This window comes from Armigeres subalbatus, chromosome 2 (genome assembly GCF_024139115.2).
Source record: "Armigeres subalbatus isolate Guangzhou_Male chromosome 2, GZ_Asu_2, whole genome shotgun sequence".
NCBI classification, from domain to species: domain Eukaryota; kingdom Metazoa; phylum Arthropoda; class Insecta; order Diptera; family Culicidae; genus Armigeres; species Armigeres subalbatus.
This window is the reverse complement of record NC_085140.1, coordinates 228,140,839-228,164,676: the sequence shown is the minus strand read 5'-3', so window position 1 is coordinate 228,164,676 and position 23,838 is coordinate 228,140,839. Positions and strand designations below refer to the sequence as shown.

The following is a 23,838-nucleotide window of genomic DNA, read 5'->3' as shown; positions in this document are numbered from 1 at the left end:
AAACGTTCGTCGAATAAGCGGCCTTATTGACAAATACAAAATATCTATTGGATTGCTGATCAGTGATCATACACGGAAGAACAAAAGTACTCAACATTGAGTACTTTTAAACTTACTTTTGAGTTATTTTTTCTCTTCGCTTTCATCCACTCTTTCTTTTGTTGTCAAAAACAAAGGAGCCAAACAATCCAACGACGCCAGTTCAATACGGGAAGCCAATTTTGAGTTTTATTACCTGAGGTCGAAATTGAGTGAATTAAACTTAAATTTGGGTCAATAAATTTTCCGTTGGGTACTTTTTCACATGGGAGTAAAGGCAAACTACTTCGACCCTACTTACTCAATTTTGGCTTCCCGTACGGATGTTCGAGGTTGGGTGAATTAAACTCACTATTGGGTAGTTTATTTCTTCCGTGTAGCTATATATCATAGTTCTCATCAAGATGCATACATTACTAGGTGTTCCAATCTGCCAAATTCACGATTCAGCCATCTTATATTTTAGTATGGGAGAGCCAGCGAGTTTGTTTTCGTTTTGCACTGAAATAGTAGTTTGTGCAACAAGTTGCAAAAAGATGATTTTTTCAGCACGAGTTTAGCATAGCATTAGCATTAGTATTGTTACGGTGTAATTCGTAGATTGGACACTAGTGATACTCATGTTTTACTTTTGAGATCCTCATCTAGAATGCTATCAGAAATCAAGAAGATGAGTGCTCCTTGATTCCAGTCTTAAACAAAAATTACAAAAGCATGAAGATTACTACTCCTGGCCACGCCCATCTTCACCGTAACTAGGGAGAGGAAGGAGGTGTTGATGTGATTACTTAACGAGAGGCCACCGACTTAGCGACACCCCATAAATACCACGGAGTTGGATAATGAGGAAGATATTCGTTGGGTCAGGATTTGCCTGTAGCTGGCAATGTAACCGTGGTAGATCTTACCCCGTAACACACCACGTAAAGGTGTCTACCCAGCGTTACGGGTCGATGATTTTTTCAGCACGAGTTGTACGTTTATCCAACGAGGCTAGCCGAGTTGAATAAATACTACGAGTGCTGAAAAAATCGAGTTTTGCAACGAGTTGCACACGCTATTTCATGCAATGACGAAAAATGGACTTTAATTTGATAAATTTGTACCAAAATTGTACAGTCTGATTTACTCCACATGGCTATTCTCGCTAATAAATTATTTTGCTGCCGAGAACAATCAGATTCCATGGCACCGTGCCACATTGCTTAGTTCGGTGAGCCGTGAAGCGATAGATGTACCTACTTGCCTTTGGAAATTGTTGATGTCATGTCCATCAATGAAGCAGAGAATACACTATTTGAACACTTCCCCCAGCTCATTCAGCAATATGAAGTCATGTAACTACTGTTCTGATGTTGGTTTTTCATTATAGCACCCAAATGAGTGTTATAATGAATATTATGCAATAATGTTCATTAAAACACCCATTTCGTTGGTATGGAAAAGTAGGCCGTTTTATCACTCAAAGACGAACTGTAAACCAGATATTATGATCAGGAATTGCAAAAATGAATTTTTCACCCCCATCTTCTTCCCTTGCAGATTTTTGGTTCAGTTATCTAATAATTTTAGGCTTCGAATGTTTTGGCACCTATCAAATATAGTAGATTAACAATATAGTCCACTTCGAAAATCTCCATATATTAGGCAACGGACAGCACAATCACACCATCTTGCGTCACAAAAGGCAACTAACTCCTGGAAACGATAGCCAAGGGGTCCAATGATTGGAAAAAATACAATAAAATACCAATTTTTAAAAATTAGGCTTGCAATTTTCAAGATTTAAGCTCAGATATCAAAATGGAATCATATGATGATTTCTTGCACATCATTTAGACATGTCATACTGCATATTGCATCATACGTTTGAACACCCCTCGACATGTCTTTTATTTACTATGCTTGCCTTTTGTGACACCGCGGCGCTAATGTGTTATCTTTCCAAATCAGCCAGAGTGGACTATATTGGTAATAGAGTATATTTGCACCTATATTCAACCGATTGCTCGCTATCCAGTTTTCCGCGAACGGTAATGGCCACCAGCTTGCCTGCGGGTTAGTCTCTGATTTGACGTTTCTGGAGGTCAACTGCACCCACCATTCGAGCATTTTGATCAATGTGGCACATAAGAAGGCTTGAATTCACTGAATCAGTACCTTCTTATATGCAACATTAGTCAGAATGCTCGGAGCGGTGGGTGCAGTTGATCTCCAGACACGTCAAATCAGAGACTGAACCGCAAGCAAGATGGCGGCCATTACCGCTCGCGGAAAACTGGATAAGATGCATTCGACAGTCATTCCTGGCATTATTCCTCTCCAGGCACTATTTATTTCTCTCTGCGAGTTGTGAGGTTGCCTAGGATGTGGTAAGGTTTGACAGAGAACTCTGTTAAACTACTATTATAAAATGCAGCATGTATCCGCAAGCTGGCCCGCTCGAAGCGCCAGTGTTGTGACCACACTCATCCGAATCAGACGAGAATCAGATGTGTGCCCTATTTGAAGATAATATCAATAAACGTCCTACATTGTGAAAAGCATTCAGGCGCTAAACTATGTGCAACACATCATTAGTTATGATCTCACCGAAACGTTATCTCAGGATATTACAGTCAGAACCTGCAAGACGGCCCCCGGTGATACAGAAGGTTTGCGCAGGCCCAATACTCCGGTTGTAAAACCAATAATTACGAACAACATAGGAGATAATATGACTCGACACAATCGGCAATGACCTAGGTGACAAATAAAGTATAGCGATTGGAAGCTTGGAGCATAAAACTGCAAGTCGCTAGGTTTTGTAGGAGATTTGTGGGACAGAAGGCGTGAAGAAGCGGGCATCGAGCGACTACCTCCTCGAAGGGCGACTCGACTACGAGCTAGAACAGACATACGACGAATGCCCACCGCGGCTTCATCGAAGACATGAACGCTCAAGTAGCTCAAGTAGCAGACGGAAGGAAATGTACAGACCTATCACCGATCAGGTGATGGCTGCACTGACAACTGCCCCACCATTCATAAATTTGGCAGCTCCCCGCGGAATGGTAGTCCAAAGCATTTGATCGCCCCCATCAAACTATTCACAAAAACATTTGGAGATCACCTAACCGGAAAATCGAATAGACTACGTTTTAATCGGTTGTAAATAATTTCTCGCAGTGGGAATATAGAATCTGGCCACTACCGCGTTGCAGCATTCCTGCGCTCAGCAAAGATCTCGACGGTGTACAACACTCGTCAATATCGAACGCCGCGGCTAAACATAGGGCGGCTACAAGAAGGTAGACTGGCCAAGACTGCTTTCAGCAGTTGGAGCAAATACGCGCAGCATCTCTTAAAGATAGATCCGAAACCACTGTACTAGGGACTGTGTCCCCGGATCAGAACGTTACGTTCTAATATTCCAACAGATTCATGACTGTTGTTCTAACTGCTGGTTTGTTCAAAAAGCTTTTGAGATATTGATTGCACTCTAGAACCTATGTGGCCATGCTCCATGAAAATAAGGTAAAGCGTAAAAATATGACAACATGGTTTATAGATGAGTCAATATCTATTTTTATCTGAAGAATGTTCATATGTCTAATGTTTTCTCTACATTCTCGCATTAATCTTTATTCTATACAGGGTCCTCTACTGTTATGTACTTGATAGATCTTATATTTTTGTAGCATCTTTGTCAAATCTTTCTTAGGCGTACCTTTGAAATGATCGGAACAGCAGCAGAAGTTGAAATTGTACCGGTGAAGAAATACACTTGTTCACACTGGTAAAAGGGTTTTGGAGATTGCTGGCAAACACGTCTAACATGTACGATGGTTGGAGATGAAAGAGGCAGCTGGCAGACTTCTTCTTCTTCTTATTGGCATTACATCCCCACACTGGGACAGAGCCGCCTCGCAGCTTAGTGTTCATTAAGCACTTCCACAGTTATTAACTGCGAGGTTTCTAAGCCAAGTTACCATTTTTGCATTCGTATATCATGAGGCTAAGGGCGAAGCCAGAGTAAACGCGACGAGCGATGCGACGCGACGCGACTCGCGTAAAAGAATAATAATCATTATCAACAGGCTGTCAAATTGCCCTGTCGCGTCGCGTTTACTCTGGCGGGCACCTAACACGATGATACTTTTATGCCCAGGGAAGTCGAGACAATTTCCAATCCGAAAATTGCCTAGACCGGCACCGGGAATCGAACCCAGCCACCCTCAGCATGGTCTTGCTTTGTAGCCGCGCGTCTTACCGCACGGCTAAGGAGGGCTGGCAGATAGTCGCCGGATTATTTTATTCAAGCGGTCTCGGTTTCATACCGATAGCTATAAAACATTTTATAGTATAGTACACGGAAATAATTAGGAAATGTTAAGGTACATATCACCTTCTTTACTGAATATAAAACCAGTGTATAGAAAATTTCGAATTGTGAAACCAGTAAGGATTGCTGATAAAATGAAAAAAAAAATATTCAAAGCTCCTACGACTTTATGTACGTTTGAACGAACATTCAAAAATAAGCAGGAATTTGAAAGAGATAAAACTTTCTGAAATATCACTAACACTTCTATAAGTCATGCTCAAAATCCAAAAAAGCTGAATGTTGGCGAAAACTTATGAGAAAGTCGTTAAAGGAATTTTAATGTTATTTTACTACTACAATTTAAGTCAAATCTACATTCACCTACTTAATAAAAGCATTGGCTCATAATTCATTTTAAATATGCAGCCCCGAATTCAAGTGTTTTGCAGCTTTTTTTTGAATAATTTGGAAAAATTCCCGGTGACTTCATTAAATTCCCGGGTTTTTCCTGGTTATTTAAAATTCCCGAGTTTTTCCCGGTTATTTAAAATTCCCGGGTTTTCCACAGTTATTTAAAATTCCCGGATTCCTGGATCAGTGGCCACCCTGCGTAAACGAACCACCTCGAGTTTGTTTTGGTGGTGAAATTGAGTATGTTGAAGAATTTGTGTATTTGGGCTCAATGGTGACCGCCAAACACGATACCAGTAGAGAAATTCGTAGACGCATCGTGGCAGGAAATCGCCAGGAAACTGGACTCCGCATGACGTTCCTATCGAATAGAGTACAATACTGAATAGTAGACAAAACGCTCATTCGACTGGTGGATACCTGGGATAGAGTCGAATAACTAATAAATAACATAATAATAACAAATGTTGCTATGATATCTGATGTAGTTATTCTTATGTTATTCAAAAATAACATAAAATAGCATCGTAACAGCAAGTTTTGTAATAATAGTAAAATTAGTTATTTATATGTTATTGTAAGAAAAAACAGAACAATCATAGCAAAATTTTGCTGTTTTCTTCTACCCGTGATTCTAGATCATCCATGGTGGGGTGCAGATGGAAGACGGTACATGGAGGAGGCGAATGAAACACGAGGTGCATTAGCTGTTGGGAGACAACTGCGATGAGCCGGGCACGTAGCCAGAATGTCGGACAATAACCCGGTGAAGATAGTTCTCGATAGCGGCAATGTGTGCAAGATGGATCGATCAGGTGGAAAATGATTTGCGGACCCTCTGTAGACTGCAGGGATTGAATCCTAAAGAGAAAGAACAAGTCTCTCACGTATCATCTCTGTATACATATACGATATGTAGCATACCGCGAGAGACTATTTTCGCAAGCTCTCATGATAGAGAACTGATTCGGGGTGCTATACCCCATAAAAAATTTCTTTTAGAAAGCTCCAAATGCGGGGAGCACTGGCTCTGATGATGCAGCATTTCAACTTGTTCTACACAGCTGTACAGAAACCAACACGAAAGGAGTGAAAACAAAGCGAGAATCACCATTTTTATGTGGGGGCTGCCTAACTGATTCTGTTTTTTCGCACTTGTATACAATTTTGATAAATTTGTTATCATGGCTTATTATGATTCGGAACAGTTTTTGCCTTTCTTTCATCGTTGTTCATGATCTATTGAGAGTGATTTCTGCAAACCCTGGTAGACTGCGTTGCAGTTGCCCCTAATAGCCCATTCCATAGCCCGAAAAAAGTACATAAGTTTTAATAGTTACAGTTACACGCTATTGAACCGCAAATGGATGTACATATGTATGAGGTATGAGGCAAAGATACTTACAATCACCTTGTCGCTTCTTTTCGACTGTTTTCTTGTATTCGTTCAGCTCATCATCGGTAACAGAATCAAACGGATTTTTAGCATATGGTGCCTTATATACTGTTGCGTTATGTTGGTAGCCTCTCTGGATGATGCCTTTGGAGGCGGCACCCATGAGGACGACGTGATCACCAGTAGCAGATACGTTAGCATCTTTCAATCGGTTTGCTTCATCCCAAGAAACACCTTCTAGAATGTGCGATTGTGGGCCGGCTGAAATCTTATCTGCTCGCCGGTAGTCCTTAATCTGTGACAGATTAATTTTATATTTAAATAATTTAGAAATTTGTGATATCAGTAATCCAGCAACCGAGCAAAAGTAGACTAGAAATCAAATCGAAAACTCGTTTTGCGAGATACTTAGATAATCAAAAAAGGAAAAAAATCATGACAAAAATACAAATCGCCTTAACCCTTTCCTTCCCATGGTAGCTGTAGAGCTCCATCAAATTTTGCACCTTCCTACATTCATCGAATTATTTCAACAACAAAAAGCAGTATTTGGCACAACTTTATGGTTTCATTAGACTGCAAATATAATCAATTTTGTGTAAAAATAGTTAAACTATTGAAAACAATCAAGTAACTATTGATTTACAATCAAAAACTTTTTTTCGTTTTCCACTAATTTTAGCTATGCCAAATAACTTTTGTTCTAGCATTTTTTCCCTAGATGATTGCTTCCTATTGAAAACTTTGAAAAAAGTCGTGGGAAAGAGAGGGTTAAAGGTTCTAGCCAAAATTAAAGACACTATAAAAAAGACAGGAAATGTTCCAATGAATCGCCTACTTTGAGCGTGCTTACAGCGGCACAGAAGGAGTTAACTTTCTGAAATCAGTATGGCGAAAGGCATCTACGGTTCGATTACTCGAAATTAAGCACCTTAATCGAAAAAATATTTGGTAGGCGTAGTAGCGGACACCATCCTTCATAACCGGTACCAAATAGTTTTTCATGAAAAGTTCCTAATCTTGAGAAAACCCGCGTTAGATGTCTTTCGCCATACAAATTTCTGGCGGTTAACTCATGCTGGCTATTTTGCGCATATACTATAGCGCCGGGATGTGATAGCGGCGAGTAGAAAATCAGCCACTGCCAATAATTCATTGGAATTCCAAATTTACTGGCAGTGGCATTCCAATCCAAAGGAGCTAGACTTTACTAAGGTGGCGCAGATCAGCGCTGCGTGCCACTAGTTTTCTCTTTTACCTTCCCACTGATCTTATGCAACGCAAATAGTGACATCACTATTTGCGTTGCATAAGAACAGCGGGAGAGTGAAAGAGATAACTAGTGGCACGCTGCGCTGATCTGCGCCACCTTAGTAAAGTCTAGCTCATTGATTCCAATCGAGCAAGCGACATGTCATTCCAAAAAATCGCGCGTAACATTTGGTAAGGGCTACTTCAATTATCATAAAATTTACATACATATGTTTCAATCATTATTTTGCTATTTTTTGATCATGTTGAGCTAATCAACCCCAACAAATGGTTGGACATAAAGTTTACTTGTTTATCGTGAATTTACAACCCGATTTGATTCGGTGAATTCGTTATTATATTCAGTAGAAACCCGAAATGGGCGATTAGCGAAGTTGGAAGTTTCTCACAATCCGTACGCTAAACCTAGAGTCCTAGAAGAAGAGTAACGTCAAGTGCCACGTTTGACAGGTCTCCTGCTCGTTTGGAACGCGCATTTGTATGGAACTAACAGACGATTTTGTTCCAATTCTGACACTTGTTGTTATAGTCACTGTAGCTAAACCTAACTTCGGAAGTGGTGCGCTGTTTTCATTTGGTGATGCGCTATACTGCGCACCACTTTCGACATTAGATTTAACTTATGGATTGTGAGATAAATCCAACTTTGCTGGCGGCTAATTCGGGTTTCTACTGAATTACTACTAATTCAATATTGGTGATTCATGAAAATTTTATAGACCAATTTGAAAAGTTTATCAGCGTCAGCAGTGTTGCGCACTCGAGGTTGCCGGTTGATTTGTTTGTTCAAGGATCAGATTTCGCGTCTTTGTATATAGTGTCTTTAGCCAAAATGAGGTTTCCATTTGAAAAGACAAAACATATGTTGTATACAACACTTTTCTCGGGCTCAAACGTACGATGATTTGAATATATCTTACCTGTTGTTGAATTCGCTTGAACTCTTTCGGATTGGTATTTGGAGGGACGAATTGCAAAGCTCCATCGATCTTTACCGGCGTCGAAGAATGTGTTGGCGAAGCTTCCGCAACCCACTACCGGAGAAAGAAAAAAACAAATAGAAAATAATCGTGAGCGACAAATATCTTAATAGTAGCTTGGGTTAGAACTACTTTATACTTCTACCGCAATTGTTTACTTTTCAAATGCATTAAAGAAAACACATTTCTGACTTATGCTCAAAGGAACTTGAAAGAAAATGGTTCGAAATTGAACAAAAAAATGCCATAAGTCGAAATAAACGTATTTTTTTAAAAACACATTTCCTAGATTGACAAGAGAGGCACAAAAAACGAAACTTTACATTTTTGATTACATAATGTAGTTTGATCCTTAGATCAGATTTGGAATATATTACATGGAATATCGAGGCTAAACATCTAATGTATGTATTTTCCTAAATTTGTTTACAGTTTTCTGGTTTGACAGAGAGTTTAGTTAGCATTTTGTGTATGAAAAATCGCTAGCATGTATCTATTGTTAAATAATTTACCTGAACCGAATATTAGTGTTAAGTGATTGATGTAGAAATATTTGTCGCCAAATTATTATTTTTTCTTTCAGCGGTAGAGGTATGTGCGGAATTGTTTAGTGAATTGAGACCAGAAACCAATGTTCCAAAGCACCTTTTCATTAAAAGACGTTGTTAGTTGTATAGAGTGGTAGTTACCAAGAAGCGACCAAGTGAAAAAAGGAGTAGTAGATAAACTGAAGAGAACTAGTTTGATTGATGATTGATTTCAAATTGGAAATACTTGAAAGAAAATGGTTTTTTGTTACCTCATCAATGTTTGCATCAATCCACTAAAACAAAATAAGGAGAAAAAAAGATGTAGTCAAATGTAAATATACGTAACTTGATGAAATGGAATAAAAAAAAATCAAAAGTCGAATATCGCGAAACGGCGTTTCACACAACAAGGATTGAGTATCAATTATTATCAATAGTGCTACGTATTATTTATTCTGGCTTTGAGTAAATAGAGTTTATTGCGACTAGTTATATTTCATACATTAAAATTCATTTTTCTTCTCCATACATAAATGATTTTTGAAATAACTGTAATTTAATTCTATTAGCTTTATTCCGTTCTTCATTAGCTGCATCCTTATCTAATAAGCATTTCAACAAACCAACAATAATAAAACATCTATATGGTGAATTGGTTTAGGAAAACATTATTTATTGAAATAGTCGCATTTACTGGAAAGCTTAACATAAAATTGCCGTTTAAGAAATATGTAAGGAAAGATCCTTTAGTACTAGTATTGATCATCAAAGGCATTTTCGCAAAGCTGTACACGGTATGCACCATACTCCGGATAGTACTGCAGAGTACAGTATGCTTAAATTAATCAAATTTCTATCACTTCAGTAAAGAAGATCTATTTGGGCAACACCAGTTCTAAACGTTTATAATTCGGCCGTACGTATTCCAATCGAATTACTTGGTTTTTAGTACCCCATTCGTATAACATTTCCACAGTTATTAACTATGATTCCCGATTTTATCGTTCTGTTGTAGCAGCCTTCAGCGGTAGACCTACAGAACAAAATAAGGGAAAAAAAAACCCTGTTTTCTAGTAAGATACAAAAGAATAACTCATTTAGTTAAAATGCGACTGATGTGATCATTTTCATCATTTATTCCGTGACAAGGCATGGAAGTGTGCAATATCGCTTCATTTTTGTGTTTATTACCACATTCAACTCGGTGGATTAAAAGAACATGACTATTTTTTGAATAGTCATTATTCTTTACATATACCTATTAAAATACACAGGATTCTGTTTTTACGTTTTTTTTTTGTTCGTATTTTTGATCGTGTGACTTCAATTTACCAACAAAATCTATGCAACGTGATTCAAAAATCCTGAATAAATCAAAGAAAAATCATTAATATCCGTTAAACATTCAGGATGAGTGTAAAGTTAAGAAAATGTAAATCGTGTAAAAACAGAATCCAGTGTAATTCAAAAATTTTAAAACAAAGCACCACATCTTTTCATGACTGCTTTCCATGCGAAATTGATCAAAGAATCCACGATACTTTCGTTTGGTCGCCTGAGATAGAAAAAAGCGTTTTGCTTTCTGTCTTAAGACGATCATGATCTTTTGCAGTACTGGCCGGAATAGGCTAAAACAATTCATAATTCTCTGTATTGAAATTAAAGAATTTTTATTTTTGGAATTGTTAATCACGGCAAGACGCGAATTCTTCAGATAAATTATCTTTTTGAATTTAAAAATGAACTGGTTTGTGCTTGTATCCGCATAACATGAAAAGGGTGCAAATCTGTTTGTTATAATCTCCGAAGCGCAGGGTTTGAATTCTCTGTAGAAGTAGAAGTCTATTTTTCTGTTAATCAAAAAATGCCGGGGTACGATGGGTCAAACAGCGGAGCAAGATGGATCACCTTTCAATTCTGCAATTAATATTGTTTTAATTCACAATATTAAATTACACACACATAGATAGGTTTATTGCCTACGATTTTACAAAATAAACCCTCATTAATCCACCTAACGGTGTTGGTGCCTTTCTCGTGCAAAAAAAAATACTAAAAACATGAGTGAGTGCTTTGATTTTTAGCTTGTTTTGCGCATAGAAAATAGTATTTTGGTCATAATTTCTGATCCCATAGTCCAATCTGGCCAATTCTCAATAGCAAACAATGGGTCAGGATTCCCAGTCGAATGGAGCTTGTTGCGAGTAATTCGGCCAACGATAAGTTTCAAAAAGTGTGCCTACAAAATTTTGTACACATACACACACATACATACATACATACAAACAGACATCACCTCAATTCGTCGAGCAGAGTCGATTGGTATATAACACTATGGGTCTCCGAGCCTTCTATCAAAAGTTTGGTTTTCGAGTGATCATATAGCCTTTACGTATACTTAGTATACGAGAAAGGCAAAAAAAGGATTTTTAATGTTCTGGGTGAATAAATGGCTCTACATTTAAAAATGTTTGCAATTTCTTATAAAAACAAGCCGTCCGTGTATTGCTTTCTTAAAATGTCTAATTTTCGATTAAATTTATTTATTTCAACGAAGTTAGTACAACACCATCAACACTGCCGTGAATCGCAAGTCAGTCCCATCTGTATATGGATTCCATGACTTGCGATTCACGGCAGGACATTATTGATGATACTTTCACTATATTACTTAAAATGTTTAAATTTCACATTACTCGATGAGATTACACGTTTTATAGAAACTTCGTTTCGCATATATATATATATTAGACCTCTTCATGTTTTCAAAAAGTATCAAAATTTTAACCGGTCAGCAAAGAATCACAATGCTTATGCTAAAATAAGTCTCCTGTCAAATTTTCAGCTAATTCGGACAAAATTTCGAGGTGGCTCAAGTCGATTTAGTGTTTTTGGGCTATCTTCAATTTTTGAAAAAATCTAACATGATATATAAACGTCGAAAACTATCGCAATAACCTCTATACGGAAGCTTTTGGTGTGCTCTACAAGTCTTGTGAACATTGCGATTCGTTTCGTTCACGTTTTGTCCATGTTAAAGTGATTTTCAAGCTTTTAAGTGCATAAAATACTGTTTCATCCAAAAGTCGTTGTTCTACAAAATTCTTGAGTTTATGACAAATGATTGTTAATTTATTATATTATTATTTCTCTTTCTTCCCTGCAAATTTGAGTAATATAATTGCCCATGTGCGATTTACCGTTAAATTCTTAAAAATCAGAAGCAGAACATTTGTCATAAATTTGCACGCTGAGATTTCTTCAAACAAGTTGTTCGAACAAAGAAGCTTCGATTTCACTTGTTACTACAATGCACTCAATGTTAAAAGCATGCAGACATATGATGAATTTAACAAAATTTGGAAGTCGTTTGTTGTAAGCATCAAATATCATAAAATTTAATTTATGTTTTGTTCGAACAACTTGCTTGAAGAAATCCTAACGTGCAAATTTATTACAAATGTTCAGCTTCTGATTTTTAAGAATTTAACGGTAAATCGCACATAGGCAATTATATTACTCAAATTTCCAGGGAAAAAAGAGGAATAATAATATAATAAATTAACAATCATTTGTCATAAACTCAAGAATTTTGTAGAACAACGACTTTTGGGGGAAACAGTATTTTTATGCACTTAAAAGCTTGAAAATCACTTTAACATGGACAAAACGTGAACGAAACGAATCGCAATGTTCACAAGACTTGTAGAGCACACCTAAAGCTTTCGTATAGAGGTTGTTGCGATAGTTTTCGACGTTTATATCTCTTGTTAGATTTTTTCCAAAATTGAAAATAGCCCAAAAACACTAAATCGACTTGAGCCACCTCGAAATTTTATCCGAATTAGCTGGAAATTTGACAGGAGACTTATTTTAGCATAAGAATTGTGATGCTGAGCTGACCGATTGATGTTTTGATACTTTTTGAAAACATGAAGAGGTCTAATATATATGCCATATTCTACCAAAATGAAGCTTTATCATCAAATCGAGTGACAATAAAGTAGAACCAAATTAAACCTCCTACAAAGGCATAATCTCCACATAGCTCAAAAACGACTCTGACCCATATCACCCCGTGGCCCTTCTTGCTCCGCCTTACCCTAAGACCTTTTTAAACGATTGCTTTATCCGACTTACAGACTGTTCGTGAGAGCAATAGCATAATCGCACCCCTAGGCCTATAGTCCCCTCCATTGAAGGTACAGTAAACAGAAGGCTGTAGAATTCTACGGGGTACCCTTCAGGATTTATTTTGACATATCAATTGCCTTTGTAGCAATTCTGAGCCCAATCGGGTTTACCGAATTAATTTTCTGAACGAATGAGTGACGTATGCATTTTGGCTGCAACCACCATACAAACTTAAAATCAAATGTGTCAGCTTATGCAACACGCGATTGAGCTGAAATTGTCAGTGATTAATTTTTTCACCCGAAGGCACAATCTTGGGGGGAATTCGTAGAATTCGACAACTTTTTCCCCCGTGCAAGGCTGGTACAGCTCTATTTCAAAGAAAACTCCAAGAGGCACATTTAGATACATAGTTTATGCTATGGTATGCAGAATTAGCTCTGAGGCTGTGTCTTATTTTACGAACTAAATTTAATTTAAAAAAATGACAGTTCGGAAATTAAAAACCCACCCGGTTATAAGAATAGTTGGGGCTACCTAACAACACCATTAAAAAAATTATCAAACATTATACGATATCTGTCAAATTTAATCTTGCTCTGTGAGCAGGGTTATTTGATAATTTTTGAACTGTCACTGTTTAATTTGAATTTAAGTCGGGAAACAAGACATACCCTCCTAAGTAATCAACAAGCTATAACAAATCGCTTCATTTTTGTTCAGTTGCCGTTGGAGACCACGTTTTTTTTGCATAGCTGTGTAAAATGCATCATCAAAATGCTATTCCAGTTGGATCTTATTTTTTTAAATAAAATTTACATATTATGGAATATTCTGCCATTATACGCATAATTGTCCCATGTTACCTTTGATGAAAAATCCTAAATCGAGTCAATCTGCCCCACTGAAAATATTGAAGTTGTCATTTGATGATAATGGATACTAAAAAACTTTTACATAAGCAGTAATCCGTATTATGCTCTGGAAAAGTGTTGCTTACGATTATTAAATGCCGAAAATGTTGGTAAAATTTTCAGATCACGCCGATACTGGACAAATACTTGGACAAATTGATGATAGTTTTGATTATTTCTACCAAAGGTAACATGGTGTAGTTATGCGTAGAACAACTGATCAATCCCAGAAAAGAATTATTCTCTTAATTAAGTCTTTTTGATATCCGGACAATATAAGATGAAAGGACTATGGTTCTTAGGATACATTACTTGCCCCGTCCTACATTAATTATTATGTATCTATTATAGGGGAAACCGCCAAATGTTGAACAACTAATTTTGTCGCCTATTGTTGAACTCCCATAAGAAATGCACGTGCGTTCAACAATAGGCGAAGAAATTAGCCGTTCAACATTTGACGAATTACCCTACTAACACGGAAATTTTTGTGATAATATGGTAAATTTTGTAGTCCGTTGGTCACATGAGTTCTATATTCTTAGTCTCAAACGAGCCACTAGTTGTAAAGTTTGCGTAATCATACACATGTCCCAAAATACTTTCGAAAGAAAGTCGAATGACATTAAACCAAAGGTTTCGCACGGCCATAAATATGAATAGCGACAAGAAGCTTGCTAGGGAGGATCTAATTTGTATGTGAAAAGCATTTTCTATTCGAATTAAACACTAGCAGTTAGCGAAACCCAAACAAAAATAAGCAAACGTGTTATTTTTATATTGAACCTAACCAGAAAATACAACATCGGAATGTCTGAGCTTGATTTAAACTGTGATTTAGGAATGCCTACAGGGTCGATTAAAGCTGATTTTTCAATTATTGAGCAGACATAAGCAGAAGATGATTTATATTGATGCTTACACAACTTAGCACATTAGAATTAAGGCGTGTATTAAATAATAAAATACATTTCAACTCAATCGCGATGCGACAAGTTTTCTCACGCATGAAAGCTCGAGAATTAGGATTTGAGTATGATTTTACCAACAATGATTAAAATCCGATTTCAGAGCTACTTTCTGTTTTCAGATAAACAAATCTTCGAAAAGCAGTTTTCATTTTTTCCGTGTTGGAGCATGAACGGAACAATGATATTCAGATCTGCTGATCATCTATTAATATGGTACTCACTGTTTATTTCTATGAAATTCTAAGTACTATTAAACCCGCTACTCTTCATTTAACATTTTCACCTTGAGCTCGTGAAAAAATGGTAGTTGGAAATCGATAAAATGTATGAGAAAACCAGGAATGACACAAAATAATGGTAAATTTAGGTGTTTGAGAGAAAAACAATGGTAAAGAATCAATTATAATAAGATTGTAATCGTTCAATGTACTTCTTTACAGCTGTGTTCAGTATTATTATAAAAAAATGTATGAAAAACGGCCTCCACTGCTATTATTCTGAATTCTGAACAGAGGTTTAAATATTTGACAAATGATTGAGAAACTGCATATATCCATTTCACACAATTTTAAGAAAACAACAAAAATTGTTGTGAAAACTCATATGTGAATATGTACATTAACTTGCAGATATTGATTTGAAAAATGTATTGGAGGAAGAGGGTCGTGGGTTCGATTCCCATCGAAGGGAAAGTTATCTCCAATGCATTTTTCAAATCAATATCTTCCACATAATGTACATATTCACATATGAGTTTTCACAACATTGTAAATTAATGTCCAAGTCGGGTGGTTTAATGCCTGGAATATAGACAATTAACTTAGATTGAACTGAGCAAAAAACTGGTTTTGAACAAATTGGCACCGATTCTTTCGATTTCTTAGATACAAATCATTAGTTTTTGGCAACACTCAACACCCTGGGGCACTTTCAGTGCAAAAACTGTAAGCAGTACTCCATAATTGCTCTTCGAACTGCGTGCACATATGTAGTTTCTCAAACAAATTTTCATACATTCCTGTACAATTTTTTTTGTATTTTTTGCCAGAATACGTATTTTTAGACGAGGATTCAGAATATATAAAAATCTCATTCCCAAATGTATCATATGCAGTTTCTCAAACAAACAGTTCATTTACTATATTCATTAAGACCACCAAATGTCAGATGAAATGAATTAAAAAAATCAGCATAAACAAAAAGATTATCGTCTACACTTAGTTTGCGCTCATTAGCATTTTTATACAGATGAAATTCTGAAACTTCCATTTTATTACAACTGAATCATTTCAATTTCTTGTATGCAGAGTCGTGACTGCTACCCTACCGAAATGTGTGCCGTCAAAAAGGACGAAAGGACGTTCATTGAAGAAATTCAGATAGATGATCAAGTGCACTTCGGTTGTGTTATGTAACATAGTCAAGCCACAATTGAAAGATGATCAGTATGTAGCCAAATATAAATTCATGTGAGAGTACACCGTCTTTTGATCACAATAATCTACCGATCATTTCAAATACAAACATCCCTTTTTATGTCTGCTCTATGCTATTATTTATATAGAAGAATCTATATCCTTCAATGCTAATTTTCTTAACCTTAGACAAGCACTTTACCTGTTTGTGCTTCATTTTTTATAATATTAATAAAGGTATAGAATATTCTCTGTGTGTTCGTGTATAGCATAAATTTAGTTTAAAAGGATTAATTGTCTTCGAATTTTATAATCTCTACCTTTGTGATTTTCTTCGGGTCTGGTGTGCCAGTTTCCAGGACTTCTACCTTTTGGTAAACATTTGGTGAATTAAGCCACCTGGAGCGATCACCTCCTTTACGAAAATCTCCTTTTTTCCAGATTCTGTCGAAAATAACATACGTCAATAATCTACATCAAAAATACAGGAATACCAATTATACCCTTGTTTGAATAGTTCCTCCTCTTCGATTAAATAACCTAAGGAGGAGACTGCTGGTGGAACCTCGACGTCATTCTTAGGTTTGGGGAGATCGTTCTTTACCAACGGATTTCTGTAGATATATCCGGTTCTAAAACCGGCATTATCCAACATGCGCATCAACGCTTCAAACTCTGCGCCACCCACTCGCCACTTAGGAGCCTGGTTAAATAAACACATGTAATGCTAAATATACTACGTCAACGAAAAATCAATATTACCTGTGAACGCTCCTTATTATCTGAAGATGTATTGGACGCAATGCCCTCTGGAGGTTTCCGTGATGCGTCGTATATAGCCTTACGCGTTTCTTCGGGGATTACAACCAAATTATCCAAACCCACTGGCAGTAGTTTGAGCTGCGCCTCACATGCGGACACAATGTGAGTGACAGCGTAAAATGCTTCCTCGACAGTTTCCCCACAGCATATAGCGCCATGATTTGACAGTAATAAAACTTTTGATACTGGCCCAAGGCTTCGTAGCAGCTTGTCCTTTTCTTCGGGTTCGTTAAGAGCTGAAAAATTAGAGCAATGTAATAATATTACCTCTATCATGTTGCGGTTATTTATTCTCATTTGAATAGTCATACCTCCGGCGTACGTATGAACGGATATTTCTCCGAGCAAAGCGCTGTCCTTAGTTAAGGGTAGTAACCCTTGTTTTAATGCAGAAATTGCAACTACTGCGTTGCAACCGACGTATATTGCACATCTAATATCAGGTCTTGCAGCATGAATCACGGAGTGAAGTGTGAATTCTGAAATAGGAAAAAAACAAATTTTTACACACACGTATGGTTTAATAAAAAATGACGAACATTGCATATAATCGATATAGGTAAACGGAATTCTGTTTTTACATGACAACATGTTCCAAAATATTCTAAATATTTCAAATATAAATACGATAAACATTAGTAAATAGTGAAAAAAAACTAGAATTCAGTGTACTACTAGCATAATAGAGCGAAAAAGTTGAAAAACCTTAAAATTGGTTTCGACATGTTTGAATTTCTCCATAATATGAGTTACATATACTTACGACTAGTGTTCACGCCGAAGTTAGTAGTCCCCTGTTCAACAATTTGACCTTGCATGTTCACCTTGTTTAAAGAAGATGCCGTGATCTCATGATTCAATACACCAAAAGGATTGACCAAAAACAATTCTTGGTCGGCATTCAGGCGGGCTGTTATCAGACTGTTGATACCTTGTGCCCAGCCATAAAGGTCCACCAGTCTAAATGCCGCGGCTAGTTTGCAGCGAAGGATTTTTTCGCCTTTTTCGTATCCCATAGCTTCCATACCACGGATGTCATTGATCGGCACTACACAGTTAGAGCTCTTGAACACACTACCTACGCGAGCGGCGGGCATTCCCATAATGTCAGACAATTGCTGCAAAATGTTGTGGGACCCACCGTCACGCATTTGACTGTCCACAATCCGCTCCAACTCTTCGCGGAATAAACGGGAGCTCATCATGACCTCAACCCGTTTGCGGCGCTCCATTTCGCGCATGTCTGCTTCTATATCGGCTGGCCGTGTTTTGTTGTATTCGTCTTCTTCGGCTATAGTATCAATACCGTTTGTGTGGGGAGCTGTCTCGGTTTCCGCCATTTTATATTTCCTAAATTGAAAGAAAAATACATAAATTGATTATACTAAACAAACTCTGAAGCTATGCGGTATTCTAATAGAGTATTGCTGGTATCGTGCCATATTTTCACCTCAATCTACCAAAATTAATCGCCACACTTTTCGAAACCTCCTCTTTATTTAATACGAATCTTGTTGCAGTGGGTTGAGCTACTACCCGTTGTAGCTGCTGTATATCACTTTACTAAAAAAAACCTTTTACCTTAATCATACTACAGCCTTACAAAAAACAAACATGTATATAGTTATGCGTGAACCGTGTCTGTGTGTGTCCAGTTTCCCCTACTATCAAATACAAACAAGGTAAAACTCCCAGGGTAAAACTAACGTCATCGCCGACGCTTTGAGCAGAAAATTAGAGGACAATTTAGAAATGAATTTCAATAACATACTTCCCCCCATTCCAGAAGATGAACCACAGGATAACCAAAGCAACCCATCCAACACGGAAGAAGATGATGTTGATACTATCCATTCAGCGGAAACATCAGATGACTACTTCATCCACTGCACGGAGCGGCCTATAAACTATTACAGAAATTACATTATTTTCAAGATCTCCCGAATATTTACTGACATTACTGAAGCCCCTTCTGAACATTTTCGACGAATAATAATATGCAGACAAAACTTCGACGAAAATACCATTACTGACATTTTGAGGAAATACCATAATGGAAAACAATCCGCTATCCTGGCACTCGAGAATCTACTACCAGCAATTCAGGAATCTTACAGAAAAAACTATACGAAGCAAAACCATTCAACGACTCTTGTGTATACCCGATAATTATGGGAATGGTAAGCCATTGCAACGCAACAACTACAAATCAAACGAATCTTCAACTCTTATCAGAAAATAGAGTACTCGTAAACAACGCAGTAAACCTGAACTTAACCACGAATTGCGGACCGCATAATAGAGCATTAAAAGGAAATTATCTTATAGTTTTCATCAATTGCACCAGGAGTGTACGCGTGAACCTTACCGATCAATCAGCAAGGTCAGCATAGCCGCCCTTGCTAAGACATCATCGCGCCACCGAATCGCCACGCCATCAAATCACCGTTGTTACCAAGGTGTAGTCAGCAGTTTTCTAGGAGCTCGACCCCGTTGGCCAGGTATTGCAGCGTCTTCTTCTTCTTCTTCTTCTTCTTATTGGCATTACATCCCCACACTGGGACAGAGCCGCCTCACAGCTTAGTGTTCATTAAGCACTTCCACAGTTATTAACTGCGAGGTTTCTAAGCCAGTTTACCATTTTTGCATTCGTATATCATGAGGGCTAACACGATGATACTTTTATGCCCAGGGAAGTCGAAACAATTTCCAATCCGAAAATTGCCTAGACTGGCACCGGGAATCGAACCCAGCCACCCTCAGCATGGTCTTGCTTTGTAGTCGCGCGTCTTACTGCACGGCTAAGGAGGGCCCGTACAGATTTAATTAATAAATAGGGTTCGATTAGCAAACGGAAAGTTAGTCTTTTATCAGAGTAGGAAGTGTTAGTGACAGCTAGATTTTAAGTAGTGAATCGTATTTCAAAAACTTTTTTCAATCAACTGAATAATTCAAAACGTACGTCTTACGTACTGATTTCAAAATTAAACTTGTTGCTTGTATATTCTAATTTTCGTTGAGAAATCCATTTTACGTTGTTTTTCTGCAGCAAATGTTGTTACGTCGTGTTGAAAGTTTTGCATTTTTTTTGTCACATGTGCGTGAAACGTTTCAACTTGACGCAACATTTCGACGTAGACCTGTGCAGGAGTTCATCAAATTCACTCACCCGATGGATTTCGAGATTATTTGAGCCCGTCCACTCAAACAAAAGTTAATTTTGAGTTCATTATGCGACCCGCTCAATCGTCATAATTTCTTGGGAGAGTTCATTTTGCGTTAGTATATATCAATAATAGACTTGCGCAAGAGCTCATCAAATTCACTCACTTAATGGATTTTGACAATTGATATTCACCCGAACAAAAGTTCATTTTGCGTTCATTTACGACCCGCTCAAACGTCATAATTTCTTAGGGTGGTCATTTTGCGTTGCTCTATGCAGCGTACGGAGCAGCGTAACATTTCGACGAAAGTAGCGTAACGTCGGTCATGCTCAAGGAGCTAGACTTTATTAAGGTGGCGCTGCCACTAGTCCTCTCTTTCACTCTTCCACTAATCTTATGCAACGCAAATAGTGACGTCACTATTTGCGTTGCGGGAGAGTGAAACAGATAACTGGTGGAACGCAGCGCTGATCAGAGCCACCTTAGTGAAGTCTAGCTTATTGGGTCATGCTGACTTATCAAAATGACATATGTGATTTATATGTTGCAGAACGTTGTATCATATATTTTTATCAAAATAACTGAAATGTTTACATGCAGTGCAGAATTTAAAGTCAGTGACGACGAACGTTTTCTTGATGTATCGTTGAGATGAATTCTATTGCAATAAACACGTTTAGTTTCAAAATAGGAATAAAAATAAAATCTGAAAACTTCCAAGCTTATTTTCTCAGCTTGATCAAAATGTTATATACGACGATTTGAAAAAATACGCGGGAAGTCATTTAACTGCAATATTTGCCTTTCTCGTACAACAAAGTTGTATCAGAAGGCTATAATTTAACTCCAAAAGTGTGTATGTGTGTAGCCTATATTTTTTTTTGTTAAATGCGTTTCATATAGAAGGACTTGACAGATTCGAGTGCAACTGATTTCATTCGACGGAGCAAATTTCCTAGTTGGACACTATTGTTTTTGTTTTTCAATAAATCAAGCAGTTTGGATTATATTTTTATTTTTTTTATCAACAAAAACACTGTTTGCATTCACACATTGAATCATTAATCATTTTAGCCGTGGCGCAACCCATTACTCTCATAATAAAGTAACTTTTAAGTAGCTTACTAGAATTGCATCAAATCTTTTAACCGCCGAAATGTAGGCAATAAGCACTGCATTTACAACTTTGATTCGAATTCAACATATTGAATCGAGAAAGGAATCATCACAACTAGGGATCCTACATTCAGAGATATGCGAAAGCGGCCATCTTGAGCCAATCGAGCATTGAGAGATGTCAGAATCTGAGCCAAATGAACATTGTTATCGTTGCGGATTGAGAGGTATAGGCGAATTCGAGAAGGATCCAGTGGTAGAGTGCGCTGCGAGAGTTTGGGAGAAAAGTCGTCAGAAGCGATTATTTACATGCAAAATCAAATTTTCTCCATAAAATTTACTTTACTTTTTGGTATATTGTCTCATGTTTTCCACTGGCAATGGATTCTTACAGTCTTTAAGCAGCTGTTGAAGACAAATCCCACCCAAATAAGTCACGAATTAAAATCCGGAATTCATAACCAAGATTGTGCGGTGGAGGCACTGCAAGAGATGTGCTGTTTAATGTGAAAAATTATATGCAAGCACCCACCGGATGGAAGCTCATCCCAAAGAAAACAAAATTTTCTTCCAATTTGCGACTATTTCAGCTTTCATAAATGATTGGATTAACCAGAAAACGCGAAAACCGTACTACCTCCGTATGCTGCCAATGCACTTTTTTGGCCAACGACACTTTTTTCGTGGTTCTTGTGACGACCACCAGATGTCGAAATGATCGACGAGCTTTACTCAAATTCGCCTATTTGCGATTGTAATGAAAAAGATTTTACGAAAAGTTTTGTCGAATAAACAATTTATTTTACAATGGCAAGTAGAAGTAGGCTAGTTTATGAATGGTATTATGTTCATTTGCATTGCATTTTTATTTTAGTGATAAGGCATTGTTGGACGTTAGATAACAAAATCGAAAGGTGCCATCATACGCAAAGTCATGTTCGTGCTCCAACATTTTGTGCTGCTGCAAGTGCTGGCAGCGTTTGTTTACGAAAGTAACAGCGTTGCTAAATCATCTGGAAAAGTATTCGCACATCTCTTAATATAGGATCCCTAATCAAAACTGGTGGATAAATTTGGGATTTTTAACTGCAAATCGATAGTTGAAACAGTTTTGCTGTTATCGGAGCGCTAAACTTCAAACTGATTTCAAACTCAATGACAGCTGCATTGCGCTGCAAATTTAGATGCGCTTTTACTGCATTTGACGTCGATTGACAATTGTTTGACTTCTAGCATGCGTTGCAGTTATCGAACGGCATATGTTAATTGAAAAGTAAACATGTTGCAGTTATCGAACGGCTACTGTATAACAAAAATATACGTCATGGTATAGAACCACACCGTGTGCGATTTCCATGAATTTTCTTTTTCTCTTAGTCTTTTCCTTCCCTGTGAATCTGTTAATCGTGAATACTTTTTCACGTCACTGTATACATATAAAAATAACAAAGCTTTGTCGGAGGATATCTTTTGTTTCTTGTTTTACGTGTGTATTGACTGCAGAGATTTCGATTCACTGAAATGCCCAATAGATCCATGGTAAAACATGTAGCACACGTAACTTCTCTAAAACGTTACAATGAAATTGATTTGATTAACTTTGATGGATTTTACGCTTAATTATTCTTGAATGAAACGCTATAGATTAGTTTAGAAAGCAACGATATGAGAAGTATAAAATTACGGATTATATCATTTAACATGATCTTTCCCAGTTCCATAAAATCAAAATAAACATTTTTCCTATTGACGCTTTGATGTTGCATGAAGAAGAAGAAGCAGAAAGATGATAATCGAAAAAATCTACACGGGAAAGCACACGAAGAAGTTTTTAAAACTCTTTTCAAAAATTCTAAAAGCAATTTAATTTAAAACGGTAAGCAGTATGGGGTTGGACTTTTCACAATACCAATATCACAAAAAAAATTCGAATAGAAATATTGTGTTTATTATACAATAGAAGAAAAGTCTAACCCCGTACTGCTTACCGCTTTTAAATAGTTTTTAGAATTTTTGAGAAGAGTATTTTATAACTTCTTCGTATGCTTTCCCGTAGATTTTTTCGATTATCATCTTTCTGCTTCTCCTTCTTCATACAACATCAAAGCGCCAATGCTGATATTTCAAAACACATGTCCTTCACGAAACAAAAAGTTTCGCTCACTGAAGCTATCAATTATTACTAGAAAAATAAAACCTGTGACCCCGGTGAAGTCAGCAGTCAAACTTCTTTTTAATGATTCTATTACCTCATACCTCCTAGCATACTCCAAAATCTCCATTTCTCGGAGAGATCGGGGCCTCTATGGAGATGGACATGAACGTTTTTATTATGCTCGCCGCAATCATCAATTGATTTGGTGGT

At 37.2% G+C, this 23,838-nt stretch overlaps 1 protein-coding gene and 1 long non-coding RNA gene across 7 annotated transcripts in view; both read right to left on the bottom strand.

Annotated features, from left to right (window-relative positions):
- The window catches only part of LOC134211826 (protein hu-li tai shao), an 84,647-nt gene that overhangs the window by 38,021 nt on the left and 22,788 nt on the right, over window positions 1-23,838 (bottom strand). For 4 of the 6 annotated variants that reach the window (XM_062689110.1, XM_062689113.1, XM_062689114.1 and 1 more), the window contains 8 exons: window positions 17,954-18,540; window positions 17,502-17,669; window positions 17,131-17,426; window positions 16,872-17,071; window positions 16,689-16,812; window positions 9,204-9,227; window positions 8,345-8,458; window positions 6,162-6,447 (listed from right to left, as the gene is read on the bottom strand). In XM_062689110.1, coding sequence (XP_062545094.1) covers window positions 6,162-6,447; window positions 8,345-8,458; window positions 9,204-9,227; window positions 16,689-16,812; window positions 16,872-17,071; window positions 17,131-17,426; window positions 17,502-17,669; window positions 17,954-18,530 — 1,789 coding nt within the window. In that variant the 5' untranslated portion in view covers window positions 18,531-18,540. The remainder of the gene's footprint in view (window positions 1-6,161; window positions 6,448-8,344; window positions 8,459-9,203; window positions 9,228-16,688; window positions 16,813-16,871; window positions 17,072-17,130; window positions 17,427-17,501; window positions 17,670-17,953; window positions 18,541-23,838) is intronic. The other 2 variants (XM_062689112.1, XM_062689115.1) reach the window with 1 other exon arrangement.
- Window positions 9,359-11,996, bottom strand: LOC134211827 (uncharacterized). Its single transcript, XR_009979111.1, has 2 exons — window positions 11,327-11,996; window positions 9,359-11,086 (listed from the first exon to the last, which is right to left on the bottom strand). It is a non-coding gene; the product is annotated as an uncharacterized LOC134211827 (long non-coding RNA).